The 13,595-nt window shown below is 58.3% G+C and overlaps 5 protein-coding genes across 5 annotated transcripts; 4 read left to right on the top strand and 1 right to left on the bottom strand.

Annotated features, from left to right (window-relative positions):
• Positions 1 to 25: 25 nt before the first annotated feature.
• On the top strand, positions 26 to 1,087 carry SLS55_009711 (uncharacterized protein; the record flags this gene model as incomplete). The annotated part of the gene is made up of 1 exon (XM_066781106.1): positions 26 to 1,087. One exon carries the CDS (start codon positions 26 to 28, stop codon positions 1,085 to 1,087), a length of 1,062 nt encoding a protein of 353 aa, XP_066629052.1.
• A 2,764-nt stretch (positions 1,088 to 3,851) lies between these two features.
• SLS55_009710 (uncharacterized protein) lies at positions 3,852 to 4,792 on the top strand (the record flags this gene model as incomplete). The annotated part of the gene is given in 2 exon segments (XM_066781105.1): positions 3,852 to 3,857; positions 3,869 to 4,792. 2 exon segments carry the CDS (start codon positions 3,852 to 3,854, stop codon positions 4,790 to 4,792), a joined length of 930 nt encoding a protein of 309 aa, XP_066629051.1.
• A 1,516-nt stretch (positions 4,793 to 6,308) lies between these two features.
• SLS55_009709 (uncharacterized protein) lies at positions 6,309 to 8,079 on the top strand (the record flags this gene model as incomplete). The annotated part of the gene is made up of 2 exons (XM_066781104.1): positions 6,309 to 6,526; positions 6,570 to 8,079. 2 exons carry the CDS (start codon positions 6,309 to 6,311, stop codon positions 8,077 to 8,079), a joined length of 1,728 nt encoding a protein of 575 aa, XP_066629050.1.
• Positions 8,080 to 8,334: 255 nt separating this feature from the next.
• On the top strand, positions 8,335 to 9,840 carry SLS55_009708 (uncharacterized protein; the record flags this gene model as incomplete). Its single annotated transcript, XM_066781103.1, has 2 exons — positions 8,335 to 8,338; positions 8,378 to 9,840. 2 exons carry the CDS (start codon positions 8,335 to 8,337, stop codon positions 9,838 to 9,840), a joined length of 1,467 nt encoding a protein of 488 aa, XP_066629049.1.
• A 2,954-nt stretch (positions 9,841 to 12,794) lies between these two features.
• On the bottom strand, positions 12,795 to 13,233 carry SLS55_009707 (uncharacterized protein; the record flags this gene model as incomplete). The annotated part of the gene is made up of 3 exons (XM_066781102.1): positions 12,795 to 12,961; positions 13,074 to 13,080; positions 13,228 to 13,233. 3 exons carry the CDS (start codon positions 13,231 to 13,233, stop codon positions 12,795 to 12,797), a joined length of 180 nt encoding a protein of 59 aa, XP_066629048.1.
• Between the last annotated feature and the right edge of the window lie 362 nt (positions 13,234 to 13,595).

Genomic DNA, 13,595 nt, shown 5'->3' with positions numbered 1-13,595 from the left:
CCAGGGACCAGCCCCGTTGCTTGTCATGTCGTCTCTAACGCGACTCTCAAGCCCTCAGCAGTACACAGTCGGCTGGATTGTTGCTCTTCACATCGAGCAGGCTGCAGCACAAGGTGTACTTGACGAGAAACACGAGAAGCCGGAGGGCTTCAAGAAGCACTCAAGAGACACAAACAACTACACATGGGGTCGCATCAAGGAGCACAATATCGTCATCGCTTCGTTAGCAGCCGGGAGGCTGGGGACAGTATCCGCAGCAACGACCGCGATGAGTATGGTCAGCTCCCTTCCGCATCTCCGGTTCGGTCTCATGGTCGGCATCGGCGCCGGAGTGCCCAGACTGGACGAAAACATCGACATCCGCCTCGGCGACGTTGTCGTCAGCCTCCCCAATGGTACAAGTCCAGGCGTGGTCAAATACGACCTTGGGAAGCGAAAGAGCGCTGGCCGCTTTGAGCGCGTTGGCTGCTTGAGTGCTCCCCCGGAGGTTCTCCTGAAAGGCGTGACGACATTGCAGGCGAAACATGAGATGGAGGATTCACGTGTGCCTGAGATCTTGGAGGAGATGGTCCGGCGTTATCCGAAGATGGCGCAAGTACAACGGGGCGGAAACTCCAGCTTTCTTTATCCAGGAGCAGAACATGATCGGCTATACGAAACACCCTCACTTCGTCATGACACTGCCACCACTGGCAACCCAGCTGGCGACCAAGGCCCATCTTGTTCGGATCCCGGCCGCATCCGAGAGATCAAGCGAGCAGAGCGATCCACCGAGCCCGAGATCTACTACGGTGTCATCGCGTCGGGCGATTCGGTCGTGAAGGACGGAATTTCCCGGGACGAGATCTTGCAGCGACTGGAGGACAAGTGCATCTGTTTTGAGATGGAGGCAGCCGGCTTGATGAACAATTTCCCCTGTCTTGTTATCAGGGGGATTTGCGATTATGCCGACGAATTCAAAAATGATCGATGGCAGAGGTACGCGGCTGCAACGGCCGCTGCCGCCGCAAAGGAATTGCTTGAAGTAATGGATGGCGAAGACGTTGAAAGAGCTTTGTCGATTGAACAGACGATTAAAGAGCGTTAGTTACAGTGTTCCACTATTGTGTGTCAATTGATTACTGATTCGATCAGTCGGAGATCAAGTGTTGCAGATAAGAACTGGCCAACAGGAAACCTGCGAAAGGGTGCAAGCCCTGGACACGAGTCTACACTCCCAAGAAATTCGGCGATGGCTCTCTCCGGCTGATGTGTCAACCAACTACTATAAAGCCCGGGAGCGTTGTCACCAAGGCACCGGAAATTGGTTTCTCCAATCAGCGGAGTATTCGGCGTGGAAGTCACAGCGAAACTCCTTCTTGTGGCTCTATGGCATGGCCGGCTGTGGTAAGACCATCCTCAGTTCTACAATCATTCAAGATCTGGAGAAAACCGTCAATCTCTCGGTGGAAGAAGTACAGCCACTCTCAGTACGGGAAAATGGAAGTGCAGGTCAGAAACGCGTGAGAGATCATGATGAAGAAAAGGCGCCGAAGAAGAAAGTTAAGAGCAGAGAGTATGCTTGTGATGGTGAAGCGCTGTGTGAGCTGAAGGACATTCATCCGCGATCCGACAGTCAGTCGTGGCCCAAAGACCCCATTTACTTCTACTTCGATTTCAACGATACCAGCAAGCAATCGCTCGAGAATGCCATTCGCTCGCTTGTGTGCCAGTTGTACTGCAAAGCAAGGGGGGTCCAAAGAGAGTTGGACGCTCTTTATGAGTCCTGTCAAAAAGGATACTCACAACCAAGCATGGAAACTCTATGCACAACGCTCCAAAGCATGATTCGACAGGCAGGAGAAGTCTGGATTGTTCTCGACGCGCTTGATGAATGTCCGAACCGGACGCAAAAATCGAATGAAGGATTACTCTCGTGGTTAGAGCGTCTTATGGCCTCTCAACAGACAAACGTTCACCTACTTGTCACAAGTCGTCCCGAGCACGATATTGAATCAGCCATCGGGAAATGGGCTCGGAAGCAAGACACCATACCCATCCAGGGGCAATTGGTCACAGATGACATACGCTCATATGTCCACACATGGATCAAACAATTAACAAGATGGGAGTCCAAACGGGAGATTCAAGACGAGATCGAGACTACTCTGGTCGAGAAGGCTGACGGAATGTAAGCTCCCCCTGTTCATTCTCACTTATACTTTACTAAAAAGACAGGTTCCGCTGGGTCTCGTGTCAACTTGACGCGCTCGAGAACTGCCTCGACTATCCATCCTTGAGAAAAGCACTGCAATCTCTGCCGTCGACATTGGACGAGACATACGTCAGGATCCTGAAGAACATACCCCATGAATATAAACATCACGCACAACGACTTTTGCAAATTTTGGCTTTTTCCGAAAGACCACTGGAAATCGACGAAGCTGTTGATGCGTTGGCGGTTGACGTTGAGAAGAAACCGCACTTCGAGCCAAAGAACCGGATGCCCGTTCCGGACGAGATCTCCAAATGCTGTTCCAGCCTGGTGGTCGTTGTAACTATACAGAGCAACCCACGTCGATTGGCAAGAAAGGAGATTCAACTAGCACATTTCTCCGTCAAGGAATACCTGATTTCGGACAGAGTTGACAGAACTCTGCTGGACAGATTCAGTGAGGACAATGCTCGCTCTTCCATCGCCAAAGTCTGCCTAGCGTATCTGGACGCTTTGGACCAAGTGCTACCCCCGGGGGAGATTGCAAGACGTTTCCCGTTCGCCAAGTACTGTGCTCGTTATTGGATGAAACACGCTCGCGCTGGAGAGCAGGACGACAATTTGCGAAGTATGGCTGTGGACTTTCTTCTGAATCCGGGCCCGCCCTTTACAAATTCCTGCGCATTGTACCTTCCGGACGTACGGTATCGACGGACAATCTTTACAGGACACAAATTCAATGCTCCGCTATACAATGTATCGTTTGAGGGCTTGAGCTTTGTGGTACGGGATTTACTTGCAAAAGGTGCTGATGCCGACACTGAAGGTGTTATGTTCGGTACCGCTTTACAAGCTGCTTCTTGGAAAGGGCATGGAGAAGTGGTTCACACCTTGCTCGAAGGGGGGGCAACTATCGACATTGAGCAGGGGTTCCATCGCATTCCCCCTCTTCAGGCCGCTTCCGAACAAGGGCACGGGAACGTTGTTCAGATGCTGCTTGATAGGGGAGCCAACATCAACGCAGCTGGTAACAATAATTGCACTCCTCTCCTAGCCGCTTCCAAAAAAGGGCACGAGAATATTGTTCAGATGTTGCTTGATAGGGGAGCCAACGTCAACGCAGCTGGTAAAGATAATCTCACTCCTCTCATAGCCGCTTCCGAAGAAGGGCACGACGGCATTGTACATGCGCTACTTGAGAAAGGAGCCGACATTAATGCAACCTCCAAGAGACATACTGCTCTCATAGTTGCGTCTCGGAAAGGCCACGACGACATTGTGCATGCGCTACTTGACAAAGGAGCCGACGTTCACGCAACCGCCAGGGGAGAGACTGCTCTTCTGGTTGCTTCCGAACGGGGACATGAGAAGATTGTGCAAGCTCTGCTCGCAAAGGGCGCCCCTATCGATGACCAACAGATGCTAGAAGCTCCTATAGAAGCTGCTGCAAATAGGGGAAACGTGTCGATCTTTTGGATGCTACTCAACGCAGGTGCCAACGTTAACGCCATGTTAGGCTATTTGGTTACCGCTCTGCGGGTTGCCTCTTATCGGGGATGTGAAGAGTTTGTGCAGGTTCTCCTCGACAAGGGCGCCGACATCAATGCTCGAAGTAGGCGATTTGGAAGCGCTCTCGAAGCTGCATCTACAGGCGGACATGAAAGTATCTTCCAGATACTACTCGGCAATGGTGCCAACATCGTTAACGCTCGGAGTGGACCATACATGACCACCATCTTGGAGGCTGCTTCAAGCGGAGGCAACGAGAAGATTGTTCGGATACTACTCGAAAAGAGTACCGATGTCAACTTCTTGGCAGAAGGTTTTGGCAAGGCTCTTCAAACTGCTTCATTTAAAGGGCATACGAAGATTGTTCGGATATTACTCGATAAGAGCACCGATTTCAACCTCCGAGAAGAAGATCTTGGCGAGGCTCTTCAATATGCTTCATCGAAAGGGCATACGAAGACTGTTCGGATACTACTCGATAAGAGCACCGATGTCAACTTCCGGACAGAAGATCTTGGCGCGGCTCTCATATTTGCTTCAAGGAAAGGGCATACGAAGATCGTTCGGATTTTACTTGACAAAGGCGCTAACAGCCAAAGAGGGAGTATTGATTGCGCCCTCTTTGGTGCTTTAGAGAGAGGACACGAAGAGATTGTGAAGATACTGCTTGACGAGGGCGGTGCCAACGTAAATGCTGAAGGTGATGGATGTCGGACCGCTCTCATGATTGCTGCAGACTACGGATTTGCAAATGTCGCTCAAATACTCCTCGGTTATGGTGCAAAAGTCAACGCTCAAAATAGCTATGGGGAAACCGCACTTTATCGTGCTTCCTATAGAGACGACAAGAAGATGGTGCAGATGCTACTCGACCGAGGGGCCGACGTTAATATCCCGTGTGGGGACTTTGGCAGCGCTCTTTACGTTGCTTCGGAACGAGGGCACGAGGATATCGTTCAGCTTCTACTCGACAGGGGCGCTGACCCTAACGCTGACGGTGGAGACGCTTTGTATGCTGCTCGGGAGCGTAAAAATAGGAAAATCGTTCAGATTCTACTCGATAGAGGTGCTATTGATCCTCTCAGGTAGCGAAGCGTGAAATAGCAGGGTAGTGTCAAGCTGTTGGCAAATTTCTGGGTCGAAAGCCACACATGATTTTTGTCCTAGAGAACAGGGAATGGCATTGGGTTAAGCCTAGGAATAGAGTGACATGCAAAGAGCGAGTACGCGGAACAAGAGCCGACCGATTTTAATCTCAAGTTCCGATACGTGACATGCACAAGTGATGATTGGAAGAGGACAGCGGCTACGACTTTACTACGATGACACGCATGTGGAGCCGAGCGGAGCCGAGCGGAGCCGGGGGGAGGGTGTGGAGAAGGCGTCGCAGCACGAGCCTTTTCACTTTTCTCGGCCGTCTTTGTTTCGTCCTCTCATCACACTCTCATCACTTGGAACGTTCCGCCGTCGACAGCTACATGCTTCATTACAGAAAGGAAACTGACCTTGCGACTCATGTTATTTTGAGACGACGTTTGGAATCAGCGGTGAGTGACGAGCGCAAATGCTACTAGGGATGCGTCCCGAAGCCGACGGCGGCACCAGCCAGTACGAGTTCTCAGCCGATGTGGAATGGCTACGTACGAAAGCTTGGCGACAGCTGAGACCCATCGGATGTTCCGAAGGACAACAATTAGAGTCGCGAGATGATCGGCCTTTAACTCTCATGCAGAATTCCACGAGGCAAGTGTACGCGCAGGCTTATGCGTCTGACTCGACAATTCTGCAGTGGCATCAGCCCACCCTGAGCTTATACGTGTGCAGCCTACGTACTGCTGGACAGACGCGGACAGGAGAAGTATTGGCAGAATAATGGAGCAGCCACCACGAGGTGCGGAGCGGCTCCGGGGGCCAATAAATACCGCGTCTCTTCTCCACACGGTAAGGAGGTGTGTGCAGCAATGTGCCAGCCAGTCAGCGTCGCAGGCGAGCGCCCGGTCGATATAGGAGACTGCTAGCATGGCAATAGCACGGCCGATGGGGATAAAAGGCAAACCTTGGACGTATTTTTGGAAGATCGACAGGGCGACGGGTCGACGGGCAGCGCATGGTTTCAGACGATACGACGGATCGGCGGGTTGTTCAGGCATAGAGGCACGATGCTAAGCTCCCGGCTTGTGCCGCCAGGCACGCACATCACGAGCTGCAGGGCGGAGAGGTCGTGCGAGGCGCGGGGACGGCCATGGCAGCTATATTTGGGTGTGGCTGCCGAAATCCTCCATCCCACCGGAAGCGCCGAAAGCAGCCAGGATGGGCGCGCTGCCGGTCGCCCTCAGCGCTGCGCGTCTGTGGCAGCCAGCCGTGGGCGCTGGCTAAAGCCACGTTCCGGCGGCCTTCTCGAAGACGCGCGGGCTCCCTGATCAGCGGCTTGCAGGGCGCGTGGACGGTGCATATCTGATCGCGCCCTGGAGCCGGGGCCGGCACTTGGTGAGCTTGGCCCTGCGGGGAAGGCGTCTCCCACGAGTCATCCCCGCCCCTCTTATACATAGCTGCCATGAGAGCCGCCGGCCACGCTGCTGCCCACGCCTCCACCACGGCCTCCACCATGGCCTCCACGCCCCTCTCCACGCGCCGCTACTCGACCGAGAGCACGCAGTCGCAGCCCGCGCTGGGCATCCCGTCGCCGCCCACGTCGGAGCGCCACCAGTGCAGCCAGTGCGCCAGCAGCTTCCTGCGGCTCGAGCACCTCAAGCGCCACGAGCGCGACCACTGGGACAACAAGCCCTACACCTGCCACCTGTGCGGCAAGGGCTTCACGCGAAGGTAACGCTCCCTCCCCGCGCGCCGGCAGCCGCTCACCTCACAGCGACACCCTGAAGCGCCACGAGCACGTGCACGCCGCCGTGTCGTCGGACGGCGAGAATGGCGGCTCGTCCGTGTCGACCAGGTCGCACCGCGGCCGCCACTTCCGCGCCTGCCACAACTGCGCCCAGGCCCGCGCGCGCTGCTCGGGCGAGGACGTGTGCTCGCGCTGCCTGTCCAAGGCGCTGGAGTGCGAGTACCCCAAGAAGCGGCGGCGCAGCCTGCAGAGCTCGCCCGGCAGCTCCGCCCGCAACCACTTCGCCGCCCAGGACCCGGCCTGGAGCATCGGCGAGCTCTCGCTGAACACCAACACCAACTCGCCGCAGCACGTCATGGCCATGGACAACGACAACCTGTCGTGCTACTCGTCCAGCAGCGAGACCTTCCCCCACCACCACCCCATGTCCGCCTACGCCCTGTCCAACCACGACCTGCCCAACCTGTCGCCGCTCGAGATCAACTACGAGCAGCTGTCCCCGCTGGTTGGCCCGGACAACGGCGGCCTGATCTCGCCCGACATCGACACCTTCGACATGGGTCCGCCGTTTCCGCCGCCCCAGCAGCAGCAACAGCACCAGCAGCAGCAGCAGCAGATCAACATGGGCATGGGCCCCGTTTCGCCCGACGTGACGCAATCGATCAATTGGCTACCTACCGCCTTCAGCGAGGAGATCGACTACGCCGCGCTCTCGGGTATAGGAGTGCCGCTAAGGAACCCGAACGCCAGGATGGAGAACGGCTTCCAGGATCACGGCGGTGGGGCCCCGCGCGTCCCCACCCCCGCAGCAGGAGGCGGAGGAGCAAGAAGCATGGACTTTGCCGCCCCAGGCCATCCCCACAGCCCGTCGCCCAACGACGGCCGCCAGTCCCCCGCGCGATCGACAGGCGGCTCCAGCAACTCGAGCGCCGAAAGCGGGTCCAACACCAACCACAACGCCGGCCGCTACTACGCCACCAGCTTCGACGGGGCGCGAATACCCTTCGTGCGCGGCACCAAGCGGCGGCGCTCGTTCAACGTGTCCAACTCGGCCGAGCAGCCGGCCTCGCGCTCGTCGCTGTTCCGCGACTCGTCGGGCGTGTACCAGTTCCCCGAGATCTGCGTGCCCATCGACAGCCTGCCGCCCGTGCCCGTCACCGGCCCTGCCATGGACCTCAAGGCCTACGACCGCATCGCCGACGCCTTCAGGCAGGTGTGTCACGGCCTGGGGACCACGTTCGTGCCGTTCAAGACGCTGGCGGTGCCGGGCCCCGCGCACCTGAATTATTTCCTGCAGCTGTACTATGAGCATTTCCACCCCATCCTGCCGATCCTGCATCTGCCGACGCTGAAGCTGAATGAGGACGAGTGGGTGCTGGGGCTGGCGGCGGCGGCGATTGGGTGCCGCTATTCGGATTCGGAGGAGTTGCTGGGGTTTATACGGCCGATGACCGAGTTTCTGCGGCGGGTGGTTGTCATGTCGGTGCGTTTTGGACGTGTGTCCTGGGGCATCGCCGATGGGGATTGTTCAAACTAACGGAAACGGCTGCATATAGGTCGAACATCACCCGCCGCGCCAGATGCCGCTCGGCGTGCTGCAGGCCCTTCTGCTAAACTCGATAAACCTGCTGTACAGCGGCTCCAGCCGGTTCGCCGACAGCGCACTGAACGACTTCAGCCGGCTCGTCGAAGCGGTGCGCACGTGGAAGCTGCTCCCGCGGTCCGAGACGCCGCCGCAGTCGTGGTCGGAATGGGTGCGGGCTGAGGCGCGTCTGCGACTGGGCTATTCAATATGGGTGCGTCCGTTTTTCTCTCTCTGGAATAATCCTGTTCAGCTGACGACCGGGGCTTCTACCAGATGCTCGACTGCACACTGGCGTACCAGATGGACCAAAAGCCCTTCCTCGCGCTCGACGACCTGCACGCCGCGCTGCCCTGCAACGAGCCCCTGTGGGCAGCCCCGAACGAAGAGAGCTGGGCCCAGCTGCGGCGCAACACCGAGCGTACTGCATCCACAGAAGCCACCATCTTCTCCGGGGCTCGGCCGCTGACGCATTACTCTACCACAGGAAACCCCCCGATAGCCGAAGCCGTGCACACGCTCTTCGTACGCAAAGAAGTGAAAGCCGACGTCGGCGAATTCAGCCGCGTGCTCCTGCTGCACGGCATCTACCACGAGATGTGGACAGTAGCGCGGTACCAACGGCGCTCGCTGGCCTCCTGGGTGCCCGCCGCGGCCGACGACGCGGGGACGGACTGCTACTACCGCACGGCGCCCGAGTACCTGCAGGAGCGGCTGCCCAGCAGCAGCACGGCGGACCGCAACAGCGCGTACATGCCGGAAAACGCGCTGTACTCCAAATGGCGCAACGCGGCGTGCGACTCGCTCGACGTGCTGCACTGGGCCGCCAACGCCACCGTCGCCCAGCACAGCGGGTCGGAGCACAACACCATCTGCCACCTGCACCTGTCGCGCGTCATCCTGCTGACGCCGCTCTCGGAAATCGTGTCTCTCGCAAAATCCATCACCGCATCGTCCTCGCCATCATCGCACAACAACAACAACAACAACAGCACCGCCTCCGACCCCTACAGCAACCGCCAATCCCTCCCGCAGCTCACCAAGCTCGAAGCCAAGATCGCGCTGTGGGTGACGAAGGACCAGCACAAGGCGCGGCTCGCCATGATCCACGCCGGCGCCGTCTTCTGGCACGTCCGGCGCTTCTCCAAAGCCGCCTTCTACGAACCCGGCGCCGTCTTCATCGCGACGCTCGTCCTGTGGGCCTACGCCAGCCACACCCCCCTCGCGCACGCCTTCGCCCGCACCGATTCCCGCAGCGGCTCCGACTCGCCGTCCCCCGGCACCGTGTTTACGACGTCCAGCGACCTCGACGCCGGCGCTGCCGGATCCTTCATGAGCGACGACCACTACGCCTACGACGCCTTCGACCACCAGGGGAATCAGCACCCCACCTTCATCCGCCTCGACCGCCCCAACGACGACGAGATGGTCCAGCTCTTCGTCCGCAACGGCGATCCCGCCCGCATGAAGGCGCACGTCTCGGGCGTCGGCAACCTGCTCGCGCCGCAGGCGCCGGAGCGGGTGTTGAGGGAAGGCTGTCGGTTGCTGTCGCGCATGGCGCTGACGTGGGGCGTGGCGGGCGAGCATGTTAGGGTGTTGGCGAGTTTGGTGGAGAGCGCGGGTGGTGGGGCGAGGAGTCAGGGGAGTACGAATGGGACTAGTGGGGCTGGGGAGGGGGAGAGGGAGAGGGAGAGTGTGGGGGGGCCGCCGAGTTGATGACGGACGGGAGGGTTTTGGGTTCTTGGTTTTTTTGGTGGAGGGGGTGGTGGTGGAGAGGAAGGAGGGGAAGGAGAAAAGATGGATGGGGTTTTTATAGCGGCGTTGCCTGTCTAGATGCACGTTGTGACGATGGTGATGTGATGATGACAAGGGATATGATGTTTTTCAGTGTTCAATATCATGTATGAATATCTCAGGGGGTTTTTGCTGGCATCGGCGTGGTGGATTGGTTTGGTTGCGTGCTGTGTGTGTGTGGGATGTGAACTATCTACAGGGGGGGGGGGGGGGGGGGGGGGGGGGGATTGTCTGATGGATGGGTTTCGGTAAGTGTGGAGGATGAATGTTAGAGTTGAGTTTTTGCTTAAACTGTTATTCAGTCTTGAGCAAAAGTGTCCAGCCAGAAAAGAGCCGAGTACGTACGGTACTACCTACACAATAGTCGATTCTTCAAGCTCCCGGCGCTGTGGTAGTGACGAACGGACACTGACTCGAACGCGACCCTGCAGTGGTTCGACGGCGAATCAGACGGGCACACCCATGACCTCGCTTCTCGCGTATGCACGCTTCATCAACAAGACCCATGTGATGCAGCTTCCCATCATCTCCGCCACAATACCCGCAGCCAGCTCCCGATTATTCCCTTCCATCGATCGGTTCCTTTTTCGCCCGTCCGTCATATGTGGCGACGCTGACGTGACGTTGTACGCGAACCGAACCACCACTCGGCATCCGGCAACCCCACGTTTTTTTTTTTTTTTTTTTTTTGGTTTGATTTGAATGATGACTGCAGCATGGGCCCTCCCCCCCGGCCTGTGGCTTTTTTCTTTTTCCCCAACGGCTCGTGCCTGCATAGCCGCGCACGGGGAGCGGGGCTCGTTGTCGCCAGTAATCATCAGGCGAAGGCTTGATGTCCTTTCTGCAGCCGCCGACGTACGTACGTACCCTGAGTCGACACACACACACACACAGACACACTGCTGTGCCGCAATCTTACCTTCTTCGCCGCCACTATCACTGCCAATGTCCAAACCTGTTGAGCCGCAACCCTGGCTCGCACCATCTTCATGCCGGTCGCTGCCGTCGCTTTGGTAGTGTAGCCGCTGCCACCGCCACCAGCCATCGTTGACGTACGTACGCAACCTTCGACCTGATCTCTCTCGTGTGATCGTCCGACTCCAGCTCCCTCCCCCCTTTGAACGAAAAAGGCTCCGATATGCAGTGGTGCCGCCGTCCCGATTCCCCCTCGTCGTCGTCGCCTGGCAGCAGCAGCAATAGCAGCAGCCGCACCCTCGACTTCTCTCGCCCCCATGCGCCTGCACCGGCGGCAGCAGTAGCAGCAGCAGCAGCAGCAGCGCCCGCTCCCGATACCTCCTCGCCCAAGCCATCATCGCCCTCGAGCCATTATCCAGTTCCATCGACCGTCGTGACGGCGATAACACAACTCGACCAGCATCCACCGACCTGCTCCTCCTCCTCCTCCTCCTCCTATTCCCGGCCGCCGCCGCCGCCGCCGCCGACGACGACGACGATGACGATGACGATAATGATGCCACCCTTGCCACTACCCTCGTCCCCGCGAACAGTGCCAGCGCCCCCGGACGAGCATCGTTGCGATACCATGCCCGGCTGCGCGGCAGCACCTGCCGTCAGTGCCGCCGCTGCCGCCGCCGCTGCTGCTGGGAGACTCGCGCAGACGACGACGACGAATCCAACGACGATGGGAACGGCGACGACCGAGACCGAGACCGGGGCCTCGCACCACCGTTTCGATCCCTCACGCGACGGCTACGTCCTCACAAAAGCGGGGGTGTGGAAGAAGAAGGAGCGGGCGAGAAAAGTACATCACCCCCTCCCCGACACACAAAAAAAACAAAGCAGGGGCATCTCGTCTCACACAGACACTGAGCTAAACAACCAGGCCTTCTCCCCCCGCACCCGCACCGGCTGCGGCACCTGCCGCACGCGCAAGAAGAAATGCGACGAGGCGCGGCCGCGCTGCGCCAACTGCGCGCGCAACGGGTTCGTGTGTGTTTGGCCCGCGGCTGCTGCTGCTGCTGCTGCTGCTGCTGCTGCTGCTGCTGCTCGTCGGAGGCAGCGGCGTGGTCGGGGTGGTGGGCGTGATGGCGGAGGAGATGGAAACGGCACTGTTGGTGGTGGGGGTTTTGCGGGGGCTGTGGAGGTGGCGGGGAGGGGGAGGGGGGAATGCCAGAGGGCGGGGTGGAGGGGTGAGTGTGATGGAGAGGGGGAGGCAGCGGCGGCACAGAGGGAGGGGGATGGCGGGGAGGCGGGCGAGAGGGGGTCGGGGTCTCCGGAGCGCGAGGGTGGCGGGAGGGATTGGTTGAGTGTGTGTGTTGGTGCGACGTCGTCCGGATGATGTGCCCGTCGGTTGTGCGTTGCGCTGGTCGTGGGGGATGCGGATGATGGTGTCGCTTGCTGTCTGAAGGGGGAGCGGAGCGGGATGTTGCGGTGGCTGCGGGAGATGTGAAAGAGGAGGCCGGACGTTGTGTGTTTTGCCAGGTACTAACCAGCTCTTGTCTTTCCGAATCGCTCATGCGCTGTTACCGAGCTTCCCTCTCATGGTTGCTCGAGGACCTTTCTTGGCTGCGAAGACTATCTGTCGCCTATGAGTCATGGCAACGTTTATCCAAGTGGCACATTCCGGATGCTTGAAGCTAACTTTAAGCTTAAAGCATCTGCATTCGCATGAATTTAGGAGGGGGCAGCAGCATACAAGTCCACCTCAGTGCTGAACTTGACGCCACTGAGCAAACATCACACGAATTTACACCACCCCACTGGAACCAAGTCAGAGAAGGACGGAAACCGAATAAAACGATCAATAACATAAACGGGTATATTTTTTCTTGGAAACTTCTCATTTTCGATATTTACAGGAAGTCGAAAGGGGAAAAGAAAAAAACGCTTTTCAAAACGACAACAAACAAACGAGTCTACGACGAGCTGCCGAAGGTGAACTCGGGGATCTCGATGGTGGTGACGGTCCAGGTTTTGCCGCCGTCCGAGGTGCTCATCTCGCCGGTGACGCCCTCGCCCTTGGCCATGGTGTTGATGTAGTTGGGGTCGGCCGAGTCGAGGATGATCTTGGTGTCGGTCCAAGCTGAACGGCAATCGCGTCAGCACTCCGCTCTCCTTCCGGGGGAACACGACAAAAAACTTACAGTGAGCGCCCATGGTGCCGCAGTTGTCCTCGGCGCACTCGACGGAGCTACCCCAGCCCTGAGCGTGGCCATCGCTCGTCGACAGCTCGGCGACCGCCTGGCCGTTGACCGACACGATCTGCGTGTAGTTGCCGCTGTCGTCATCGAACTTGTAGTGCATGGTGATCTTGTCACCGCCAGTGGCGTCGGTGCCGTCGGTTTGGACGGGCATCTGCGTCGTGTCGCTGGTGCTGAGCAGCGTGTAGCCGTACACGCTCCACTTGTCCGAGTTCCAGTTGTCGGCGATCGACTGCACCAGGTCGCCGTTGGACGTGCCCATGCCCACCCAGAGAGAGGCGTCGCCCTGGTTGTTGGATGGCGCCTTGGGCAGCACCAGTGTTGAGGTGGCTTCGCGGATCCACGACCCGTCGGCCACCGGCCCCGTGCTGAAGGCAGGCCCCATGGCCGCTTCGGCGACGGAGCTGAGGGCCACGGCCGCGAAGGCCGAGATGATCTGGCGGGAGGAAGGCATTTTTGGTGGTCGTGGTGGTGTGGAAAGAGTGTAGTTGGTTGGTTGTTGGTTGCTGTTTCGAA

The sequence above is a fragment of the Diplodia seriata genome, assembly GCF_021436955.1.
Source record: "Diplodia seriata strain FDS-637 chromosome Unknown scaffold_10, whole genome shotgun sequence".
NCBI lineage: Eukaryota > Fungi > Ascomycota > Dothideomycetes > Botryosphaeriales > Botryosphaeriaceae > Diplodia > Diplodia seriata.
The sequence above is the reverse complement of the archived record's forward strand: the minus strand, read 5'-3'. Positions and strand labels throughout refer to the sequence as shown.